Source organism: Geotrypetes seraphini, chromosome 3, assembly GCF_902459505.1.
Source record: "Geotrypetes seraphini chromosome 3, aGeoSer1.1, whole genome shotgun sequence".
In the NCBI taxonomy this organism is placed as follows: domain Eukaryota; kingdom Metazoa; phylum Chordata; class Amphibia; order Gymnophiona; family Dermophiidae; genus Geotrypetes; species Geotrypetes seraphini.
Window position 1 is genome coordinate 159,568,716 of NC_047086.1, and position 12,087 is coordinate 159,580,802.

At 41.2% G+C, this 12,087-nt stretch overlaps 1 protein-coding gene across 3 annotated transcripts in view; it reads left to right on the top strand.

The window, feature by feature from the left end:
- MAP3K5 (mitogen-activated protein kinase kinase kinase 5) overlaps window positions 1-12,087 on the top strand; it is a 418,652-nt gene that overhangs the window by 324,024 nt on the left and 82,541 nt on the right. For all 3 annotated transcript variants that reach the window (XM_033937504.1, XM_033937503.1, XM_033937502.1), the window contains one exon: window positions 7,401-7,578. In XM_033937504.1, coding sequence (XP_033793395.1) covers window positions 7,401-7,578 — 178 coding nt within the window. The remainder of the gene's footprint in view (window positions 1-7,400; window positions 7,579-12,087) is intronic.

The following is a 12,087-nucleotide window of genomic DNA, read 5'->3' on the forward strand; positions in this document are numbered from 1 at the left end:
TCCATTCCATCCACTGTCTGCTATCTCCCCCTTCCATATATATCTGACTTCTTTCTATGCCCCTCTCCCCTTTCCACCCAGCCTGTGACTCCTCTCTCCTTTTTACATTATTCATTCCAGCTTCACTGCGTTCTTCATTTTTATCTCTCCTACACCAGATCTAGCATCTTTATCCCTCTCATTTCTCTGCTGTCCCCCTTTCCAGCATTAATCTCTCTCTACTTTCTCATTCCTCTCTCTCCCCTTTCCCTCATCTGATCTCTCAATTCCACCCTGACCCCCTTCCCCTCCTGTAATCTCCCTGCCAGCTGTTTCCTTCCTTTTTTCCTTCTCCCTTCCCTTCTTCCCCTATCCAACAGTAACTCTCTTCCCATCCCTTTCCCTCTTCCCCTCCCAGCAGCATCTTTCCTTCTATCTCCCTCCAGGTCCAGTAGCAGCTCTCCCTTTATCCAGCAGCTTCCCAGCCTCCAACAGTGGCTTCTTCCCCTTCCAGAAGCTTTCAGTACTTGCCTGCAGCAGTGATTTACTTAAACAGCTTTGGGTCCGTTGCAGCCTCTGAGGAAAGAGGAAGTTGCCAGTGAATCACTGCTCTGGCAAGTATGAGAGCTGCTGGGAGGGGAGACAGCCACTGTCAAAGGCTCCCCAGGATATTGCTCCTGCGCACGCTGACCATCTCCCTTCCACCTGCACCTGTACCTGCAGCTCTCTCCCTTCCACCTGCACCTTCCCCGCGGCCCTCTACGGCAACTCAGCAGGGGCGGCAATCAAGACAGGCTGCCGATGTCGGGACCTTCCCTCTCTGAGTCCCGCCTATTTTGTTTCAACTTCCTGTTTCCGAACAAGTGAGACTCACAGAGGGAAGGCCCCGACATCGGCAGCCTGTCTTGATCGCCCGAGGCTGGGAGGAATAGGAGCCTTCCGCCAACACTACCGCAGTCAGCAGGAAATTTAACCGCCGATTCGATCTCACCGGCCCTGTGCGAACCAGCAGAAATTTTCTGCGGACCGGCAGTTGAAGAACAGTGGCCTAGGAGACGCATCATTTAGTATACAGCGATGCTTTGAAGAGAGGAGACCTTTTATTTATTTATTTATTTAGATTTTCATCCCGTCCTCCCAGTAGCTCAGAAAGGTTTACAAGTAAACATTCAAAATGGAGTGAATTGGACATACAAGATTATACAGTAGATTTAAATACTTGGACATACGAGACTGAGCAGCAGTTTAAATATAGGGACTATACAGCAAATTAAGAACAGTAGTTTAAATATAAGTAGTTTAGTTTAGATACGAGTTATTTGAGTATAGGCTGAGAGTGGACTATACAGAAATTTAGGTAGAAGATTAGAATGGAGAAAGAAGGGTAGAGGTGGGGTTTAAGGGATTGGGTGTAGACTGAGGGGACCTTTAGTTGAAGAGGAGGGTCTTTACCATTTTCCGGAATGTCATTAGTGAGTTCTGTAGTCTAATAACAGTTTATATACTGCAGGACCGTGAAGTTCTATGCGGTTTTCAAAGATTAAAAGATTGTACAAATTGAATGAACTTAACAGAGGTGAAAGATAGTGGTTAAGAGTTCAAGGGAACCCTTATTGAAGAGAAAGAATTGTACGGGTCAGCTGTCTAGATACTTCAGGAACAGATATGTTTTTAGGCGTTTCCTAAATTCCCCATAAGTGGAAGGTGTAAGCAATTGTTTGAGATCTTTGTCCCATAATGCTGCTTGGTGTGAGAGAAGGTATTGATGGTGTCTTGAGTTTACATCCTCTAACTGGGGGGGGGGGGGGAAACAAAGTTCAAGTGTGTGCTTCTCTTATGTCTGTTGGCTGAGAAGGAAAAAAGGTCAGTTATGCATTTAGGGGTTAGACCATATAGTGCTTTAAAGCAGAAGCAGGCGAACTTAAACTTTACGCGTTCCTCCATCGGTGGCCAATGCAGCTGTCGGTAGTAAGGTGTCACGTGGCCAAACTTCCTCAGCCCGAAAATCAGTTTGACCACTGCATTTTGTATTAGTTGTAATCGTCGCATATTCTTTTGGGAAATTGCTAAATAGGCGATGTTACAGTAATCAAGTTGGCTCAGTACAAGGGATTGTACTAGAATTCTAAATGCTGACATATCAAAATATGCTCTAATGGATCGAAGTTTCCAGAGAGTGAAAAAACCCTTTCTGATCAAGGAGTCCACTTGGTCTTTTATGGTTAAGCACTGATCTAGTGTTACACCCAATACCTTCATAGTAATCTGAATAGGATAACTAAGTTTATTGATACATAGTGGTGTTTTGGTATCAAGCAGATGTGGCGAAGCAACAAAAAAAATTTTTTTCTGAATTAAGTTTCAGTTTGAATTCAGTCATCCATTGCTCCATCAAATTTAGTGCTTCTGATGCTTTGGGAGTAATTTCCGAGAGAGAATTAGCAAATGGGATGATGATCATAAAGTCATCTGCATAACTGAATAATTTTATCCCCAGCTAGGTCAATTGCGCACCTAGTGAGGACATGTAGACATTGAAAAGCAATGGGGATAGCGGTGACCCTTGCGGTACACCAGATGGATTGCTCCAGTATCGGAGAGATCATAATTGAAACGTACTTGATAAGTACGGGACATAAGGAAGCCTCGGAACCAGTTCAATACCTCTTCCCTAATACCAATAACATCCAGGTATTGTAGCATTTTCCCATGGTCCACTAGGTCAAAGGCAGAGCTCATATCAAATTGCATAATCAGGACATTAAGGCCCTTGCTGAAAAAGAGACACAGATTATCTAAGATAGCCACAATTACTGTCTCAGTACTGAACAAAGGTCTAAAACCGGATTGAGTTTCATGTAAGAGAGAGAACTGATCAAGATATTCCATCAGTTGGGTATGTACCAATCCCTCCATGATTTTTACAATAAATGGAATGGATGCTACTGGTCTATAGTTGGTAACCAGTGCTGATGATTCTTTACTATTTTTTGGAATTGGGGTTGTTGTTATTATGTGACCGTTATTAGTGAGGAACTTTCTTTTTTTTTTTTTTAGTTCAATATTTTTTATTAAGCTTTATGAAAAGATACAGTCCAAATATACATTCAGATACATGTACGACATCGTGATCTCAAAATTAATAACACTTAGTGTAACACAGCAGTAACTACAATCAACTGTAATTAGGTTTGAAAGTATTTGGACTGCTTATAAGAAAACAGTAAAGAAAGAAGGAAGGAGAGAAAAGACAAAAGAAAGAGAAGAAGAGAAAGAAAGAGAGAAAAAGAAAGAGAGAAAGACAGGAGTGTCTATGAAAGAGAGCTAACATAGGAGTCTAAGAATTTCCAAGGTGAATTGCATAGTGTCATGTTCATGGATAGTCGAGCAATATTTTTCTTCTCATAAGCATATGATTCAAATTTATGATACATGCACAAAGATTTCCACCAAAAAGTATAATCCAATGATGAAGAGGATTTCCAATTCTTTAATATATGCATAAGGGCAGTCACAAACATAGTGTCAATAAGTTTAGGAGGACAATTCGAAAGAACAAAGCAGGGGTGTTGAGATCTGAGAATTATAATATCCAAGGATAGTTCATCCGAACAGTTAGTAACGTGCTTTATAGTGTCCCAAATGCGAGACCAGAAGGAGCGAACTGGAGTACAGTGGAAGAGCATATGATCAAGGGTTCCGGCCTCCTTCATACAATTCCAGCATACAGAGTCTTGTTTAAGGTTGGCTTTCCACATCCGAAAAGGAGTCCATACCGCATTCCACATGACGAAGAACATTGACTGTGAAACTCTGGAGGATAAGAGAGGACGATTTGTCGAGGACCAAAAAAGATCCCAGTCAACATCAGTAAGAGGGGTTGTTAGTATGGATTCCCAGTGTTTCATGGAATGAGGAGAAAATATAAAGGAGTTGTCCCTTAGTATGCTGTAAAATAAAGAGATTGCTTTGCCCTTCGATATAGCCAGTAGAGACCAATGGCGTATAGTGTGAATGGATGACTCAAAGTCAAATCGTAGGGACTGAGAAGATATTGTTTCAGTGAGGGAAAGCCATTGAGAAAATGTGGAAGGAGGTAATAAGTATGTAGAGCAGAGTGTATTGAAAGGAACAATAGAGGTCTGAGTAATTATTTGATGAGGAAACCACAGCCCAGCCCGCTGCCATCTTTTCCATGAAAGTGATTTTCCATTGTGTTGGAGTTTGGGGTTGTTCCAAATAGACACAAATGGGCTATCTTTGATTGAAATTTCTGCTATCGCATCTAATAAATGAAGGGCATGCTGCGTCGCACTCAACAGAGAGTATCTTCTCAAGTGTCTAGGGATTGGAATTGTTGCCATACAAGAGACATGTAGTGGTGTACATATAGATTGTTCTATCTCAAACCAAGCTGGAGGGTCTTGGGAGCAGGGGTCAGTGATCCAATAAGCTCCATATTTGGCCATTGATGCAATATAGTAAAAGTAGAAATCTGGTAAATTTAAACCGCCATGAACTTTGGAGGCTTTCAATTTGGCAAGAGCAATTCGAGGCTTTTTCTTATTCCAAACAAATTCAGAAATTTTTTTATCCAACCATTGAAAAAATGTTTTCTTACATAAAGATGGGAGCATTGAGAGGATATAATTTATTTGGGGGGCAAGAGTCATTTTGATGGAAGCAATCCTGCCCCACCAAGATAAATACAGTGGAGACCAACGAGATATCGTGTTCAGGACTATGTTTTTGATTTTAGACAGATTAAGATCTTGAGCGTGAATTGGATCCTTATGTATCAAGATACCTAGGTATTTCACAGCCCCACGCGACCATGGGAAAGAAAATTGAGTGAGGTCTGAGGGAGAGATATGATCATTAAGGGGGAAAATCTCCGATTTTTCCCAATTAACTGAGTATCCAGAGAGTAAGGAGTATTGAGAGACGATGTTAACGAGAGCTGGAAGGGAATTAGTAGGATTTTGGATAAAGAGGAGAACATCATCAGCATATGCCGCTAATTTAATCTGTCGAGAGGAAGTGGAAATGCCTTTAATTGAGGGACATTGACGAATGGCCGAAAGGAGAGGTTCTAGAGCTAGGTTGAATAATAAGGGGGAGAGTGGACAGCCTTGGCGAGTGCCTCTGTGAAGTGAAAATTTGTTGGAAAGAGAGTTGTTGATCAAGATTCGAGCTGTGGGTTGTTTGTACAGGGTTTCAACCCATTTTATAAAGAACGAACCAAAATTATACCATTTCAGGATTCGGAAAAGAAAGAGCCATTCGACGCGATCGAAAGCCTTTTCAGCATCAACAGCCAGGCCGATTACAGGATCTGAAAGAGTTTTAGCATGGGCATTAACATGATGGAAGAGGCGTAAGTTGTCACCTATGTATCTGTGTTTAATAAATCCTACTTGATCTTTGTGAATTAGAGAGGGGATCACTCTATTGAGTCTCAGAGAAAGAAGTTTTGCCATAATTTTATAATCTAAATTAAGAAGAGAAATGGGGCGGAAATTTTTAACCAAGGTGGGATCTCTATCAGGTTTAGGAATAACTACAATAGTAGCCTCAGTAAAATTAAATTGTTTATCTGGAGTAGAATGTAGAAATTCATAATAAGTATGAAGATGAGGGGCCAAAAGAGTTCGAAATTGCTTGAAAAACTCATTAGTGAAGCCATCTGGGCCTGGTGCTTTACTATTGGGCAGGGATGTAATTGCAGCTTCTATTTCAGATATAGTGATAGGGGAATCAAGTTCCATTTTTACAGAATCTGATAAGGATGGGTGAATCAAGGGAGCAAGAAAGGAGTCTATCTCAAAGTCAGAGGCTGAGTGTTCGGATTTATATAAGGAAGTATAGAATTGTTCAAATTGAGAAGAAATCAGAGATCTAGTTTTAACCATCTGTCCTGAGCGGTCTTGAACAGCCGCGATGTGCAAACGTTTAGATTTAGTTTTAAGGTATCTAGCCAAAGGACGGCCCATGAGGTTGTCACCCATGTAATGACCGGAGGACGAAATAAAAATATCCCTCCTGGCTGTGCACGAAACCAAGGTATTATATTCGTATTTAAGATTTTGTATACGTTGATATATGGACGGGTCATACAAATGAGCAGACATGTGTTGTAATTCTAACTTTTTGATAGATGATTCTAATTCTTTCTCTTTTTGCTTGGATTGTTTATTTTTCCAGGAGGCGAGTTTAATTAATTCACCTCTAATGGTAGCTTTGTAAGCCTCCCAAACAATGGAAGGGCAAACTGCAGGGTCATTGGAATTAAATTCAAAGAATTCAGTGGTAAAGGATCTTATTTTTTCAGCTATTTCAGTATCTAAGAGTAAAGTATTGTTCAGTCTCCAGGATGGAGATTCTTTACGAGGCGCAGAAAGAAGTAGATGCAGAGAAATAGCCGCATGATCCGCAAGAGAGATCGGATGAATAATGGTGTTTGTAAGGTCATGAATTAAGGAAGAGGATAAAAGAAAGAAGTCTATTCTGGTGTATGTATTGTGTGGTGGTGAAAAGTGAGAGTACTCCCTACCCTTTGGATTAAACAACCGCCAGGGATCGATTAGTGAAAAAGCATCCTTAAGGGCATGTAGGGCTGCGAGGGACCTGGACTTCGAATATTTACAGGATGATGATCTATCAATATATATATCCTGAACTTGATTGAAGTCACCACCTAATATTAGAGGACAAGATCCATATTCCATCAATACCGTCTGAAGCTCATGAAAAAATTCTGGGTGATCTAGAATTGGAGCGTAGATATCAAGAAAAACAAAATCCACCGAGTGCAACGCAGCATGTACCAAGCACCATCTACCTTCTGTATCTATTTTAGAGGAGTGAATAACAGGAGAAAGTTTATCATTAAACAATATTGATACCCCATTTTTTTAACGTAGAGTTGCAGGAGAATATAGATGAGTGGAATATCCTTTAAGTTGGAATTTCAAAGCGGTAGCAGGCGTGAGATGGGTTTCTTGTAGAAAAACCACATCAGGATGTTTATTAAAGATATAGTTGGCTATCTTTTTCCTTTTAATAGGGTGATTCAAACCATTCACATTAAAAGAAAAAATGTGTAAGTCAGTCATAAGTAATAATAAGTATTACTACAATGCAGTATGCTCCGCCCATTTTCAGAGAAAGCAGAGAGTCAACATAATATATCAAAATATAAAGGACACTCCTGTCAGAAATTAGAGGAACTTTCTATTTTTTAGGTTATGGGTTAAGTAATGCAGCAAAGATAGTTTAAAGTATACTGGAGCCGATTTCATAATTTCCGGGCGACATGAGTCCAGAGCGCAGTAAGATTTAGAGTATTTGTTATATAGTTTGATATAATTATTCCATTCTGGATTGTGAAAGGAACTCCAGATCTTTTGTCTGTTTTCTAGGTGGGAATGTTTAAAATACATCCAGAAATACCTGAATCCATGTCAGTAGAAGCCAAGGCCTTCCTCCTGTGTTGTTTTGAGCCAGACCCTTTGAAACGAGCAAGTGCATCCGAGTTGCTCCTGAATGAGTTTCTGAAAGTGTCGAGTAAGAAAAGAAAGTCTCAATTAAAGCTTTCAGGTAACAGTAGCACTTACTCTCTTTTTTTTCTGCAGATTTGTATCTTGCCAAAACTGTCAGATTCCTGCAGTTTTGTATATGGAAAGGCAGTAGAAACATGTAAAAATAACCTAGTTGAAGGGAGAGAGGGGATTGCAAAGTAGAATAATTTTAATTTTCCCAATTAAAAAAAATTATTTTATGCACATAAAAATGCTTTTATAATATTACCTCATACTTAATGGTATACATAGTGCAATTAGGAGTGGCACATAGAGTACACATGTTCAGAGGAAAATTTTGGCTAGAACACAGGTAGCGTCGTGATTTATGTGTAATGTCTACAAGTTCAATTTAGCAGCTCTTTCAGAAAGATTTTTGTGCTAATGTTTTATAAAGACAAACTACTGTTTAAGCCTGTTAGATTAACGGGTGCTAGAATAGATGTGTAGACTTAACAGATCTGTCTTTTTTTCTTTCTCTCCTTGGCCTCTGTCTGTCTTTCTTTTTTTTTTATTTCTCTCTCTCTCTCCTTGGCCGCTGTCTGTCTGGTTTATTTTCTTTCTCTCTCTCCTTGGTCATTGGCTGTCTGTGTTTTTTTTCTTTGTCTTTCTCTCTTTTGCCGCTGTCTGTCTGTCTCTGTGGCCCCCTGACTGTCTGTCTTTCTTTTTGTTTTGTCTCTCTCCCTGGCCCCCCTGCCTGCCTGTCTCTCCGTGGCCCCCTTCTGTTCCCCCCCCAGAGCAAACCCAGATTGCTGTCTGCCCCCAGCACACCCCTCCCCACAAATCTGGCTATCTCTCTGTTGCGCCATGCCTGCCTGTCTCTCAATACATGCCAGCAAATACAATATCAAGTACAAGACTTCCACCTCCCCAATGGTTCCCAATTCCACACCTCTACATACCATATAAAAAGAGAAAAAACAAAAATATATATACTCTCTACCCAGTCCTAAACAAACCTCCACATTAAGAAAAAGATCCATAACCCCCAGAAAACATAGTGTACTCCATAGGGAAGTCCCTTTGTGGTTCATTCAGAAAGACTCCCCAGTATCCCCACATCCCTCACCCCCCTCAGCTCAAAGAAAGAATTAAAGAAGACGTAATATTTTTTCCCAAGTCCATTCTTGCTGTATATAATAACCATAATGCCGAGCAGCTAGACATTCCATCTATGCTAGTTTATTTAATTTAACCAACCACTCTTCCCCCAAGGGAACAATGGTTTTCTTCCAGTGCTGTACAATCAGGCACTTAGCCGCTGCCAGACCCATACGCATAAGCTTAGTCTGCCAGGGAGCATCTCTAATGTTATACATCCCTAGCAAGCAAACCTGAGGTAAAATCTGGACCGGGTTCTGTATCCATTGTGTTAAAGTATTATTAACATTCAGTCAAAATAGCTTAATCGCCCCACACTCCCACCAGATGTGCAAAACGGAGCCAGGACCACACCGCCAACATAAATCAGGTACCTGAGGATACATAACAGGGGGTAGGTACCAGCATGTCAGGATTTTGTAAGCATTTTCTTGCACCAATATACAATGGGACGCTCGCTGGATCTTAGTACAAATCAGGGACCAGTCTTCCTCAGAAAAGTGAATCTGAAGATCCTGTTCCCATTTTAGCCTGAAGGGAAATGGTACTACCTCCCGCCCTCTCAAATATCTATATAGGATGGAAATCGGTCTAGGCACTTTACCCAATAATACCCATAAGTTTCCCAAGTGTTCAGTCCCCTGGGGATTCCCCTTACCCCAACTAACCGATAGCATGAAATGCTGCAACTGTCATTGCTCAGGCTCAAGTTATTGCTCATTGTGCTCGGATTTAGAATTCTTAAAAACTAAGATTCAGACTTTGGAAAGCTGCGAGATTGCCTCAAAGAGAAAATCAAGTTAGCAGGCATAATTTAAGATTTTTAAACTTTCCAAAATCTCCTGTTCATATGGTGAAACGCTATTTTGTGGAAACTTTGAAGATTCCAAGTGATTCAGTTCCACCGCTAACAAGAACTCAGTATATAGTGAACTCTAAAAATATTGAAATTAATTTAACATCTTTCTTGGAATCCTCTTTGGAAATAGTTACACAGAGAGCAACTATGGTAGTAACTTTCAGTTTGGAACATGACCACAATAGTTTTAAACTTCAGCTTTTTTGATGCTTTGTTTTATAGCTCAAAAATTAGAGTATTTCCTGATTTAGCTAGAGGTATACAAATGCAGTGCAATGCCTTTTTGGCCTATCATTCTAAGGGTTTTAGCCCTGGGCACTGAATTTGTTTTACATTTTCTTTGTGTTTGCTTTGTAACTTTTGAGGGTAATCTTTTTCAATCCTAAACAACTAGATGATTTTCTTAAGGCTAAAGAGGATGTTAATATAATTGTATAAGACAGGGGTGTCAAAGTCCCTCCGCGAGGGCCACAATCCAGTCGGGTTTTCAGGATTTCCCCAATGAATATGCATACAATCTATTAGCATACAATGAAAGCAGTGCATGCAAATAGATCTCATGCATATTCATTGGGGAAATCCTGAAAACCTGCCTGGATTGCGGCCCTCGAGGAGGGACTTTTACACCCCTGGTATAAGAACTTTATCACTGTTAAGGGATGGCTTGGGGGGAGGGGGATTGATTCTGAATAACCTCTAAATTTTAAAATATTTCCTTTGTTAATTAGATAAACCTTGGATCCATTACTTCACTTGTGGACAATTTAATAATAATATTTTTCAGTTTTTTTCTTTTTTCTATTTTGGGATTGTTATAATTTCCATGTTTCTGTACATCTCTATGGATTGATGATATGTTAAACTTAAAATGCAATGAATAATAATTAAAAAAAACTGGTAGAGGAGTTCCCAGGTTCTTTTACCCCTAATACATACCAAATTTGTGCTTGTTGGATGCCTGAAGAGTGCTTTTGCAACATGTGCAGCGCTTATGAAAGGGGAAATAGGATCTTCGGGCTTAGCCTCCCCTTGGGTCTCTAGGATTGAGCAGACAGTAGAGGGCCTATCTGCCAGGAGAAATTTCATTCCTGAGCCCTGGAACTCCGGCTTACCTGAACTTAGGAGTATGGAAACTGCGGAGCCCAAGAGATGTAAGATGGAGTCACCTAGAGGGAATTTTGCACTGCCAAGTACAGCATTCTGTCCTGAATTTGTCAATATGGTGTGGAGAGCTTCTCTGGAAGGATGAGATTCCCAGAAGTTTGGCTGCACATTAGGAGGCACACGAGGGGGCTTGGGCTTCCAGGTTGCACTTAGCTCAGTTTCAGAGACTGGCCAGAATCCAGTGGTCCTTTCTGATGGAGACTCAGAGGATAAGGGGTTTATCTGCATACCTTTACTATCACAGAGTGAACCCTTCCTGCTGGGAGATGCAGGGCTTCAGGTAGTTACAAGTACACATGATACAGTGGCTGCGCTCAATCAGGACGATGTTCCCACGGTTTACCAACTGTTCAAACCCTCAGCTCTGTTAAAACTTTTTACTGACTCCCTCCGAGAGTTGAACTTGGACTCCCAACAGGTCCCGTCTGCTCCCTGCTCTGAGTGGAGTGAGAGCACAGTTATCTTAATTTCCCTGGCTTCCTGACTGAGCATTTTAGTCATGAAGCATTGGGATGCTCTTGAAGTGTCCCTAAAGGTATCCAAAACAATGGTTCAACTGTATCCAGTGGCACAGGAGTGTCAGCAGATGTTCACTAACTCTGAGGTAGATTCCTTAACAGCAGAGATAATCACACGCACATCTCTGCTAAGTGGGGGAGGCATGGTATTAAAGGATATGCAGGATCACAGTATGGATGTGATCCTTAAAATACAATTTGAAGTGCTGGCCTTGATAATTGAAGTAGCTGCAGCTGCAGCAGCATCCTTTGTAACAGGCACCTGTCATACCAGGTTCAGGGGGCTTGCACTGGTGGAGGGTGAACCTATTAGCAGCAGTGGGTTATGTGGCCAGTGCACTCTACGATGACATCAGAATCATAAGCAATGTCACAGCTTATTCTATCTCAGCCTGCAGAATGCTCTGGATCAGGCAATGGGTGGGAGATTCCACTTCCAAGGCGGAGCACACCGTAAGGATTCGGGCAGTTTGTTCCAGACATACGGTGCAGCAAGATAGAAGGGACAGAGTCTGGAGTTGGCAGAGGAGAAGGGGATAGATAGGAGGGACTTATCAGCTGAACGGAGCTCATGGGGGGGACATAGGGGAAATAAGTGAAGAGAGATAGTGAGGGGCAGCTGAGTGAATATATTTGTAAGTCAGTAAGAGGAGTTTGAATTGTATTCAGAAACGGATGGGAAGCCAATGAAGCGACTTTAGGAGATGGGTAACGTGAGTATAGTGGCTTTCACGGAGTATAAGTTGTGCAGCTGTATCCTGGACAGATTGAAGGGGAGAAAGATGGCAGAGTACTCTTTGTGACTCTGTATAGCGCTGCATGCGTCTGGTAGCGCTATAGAAATAATTAATAGTAGTAGTAGTAGATCTGAGAGTAGCGAATTGCA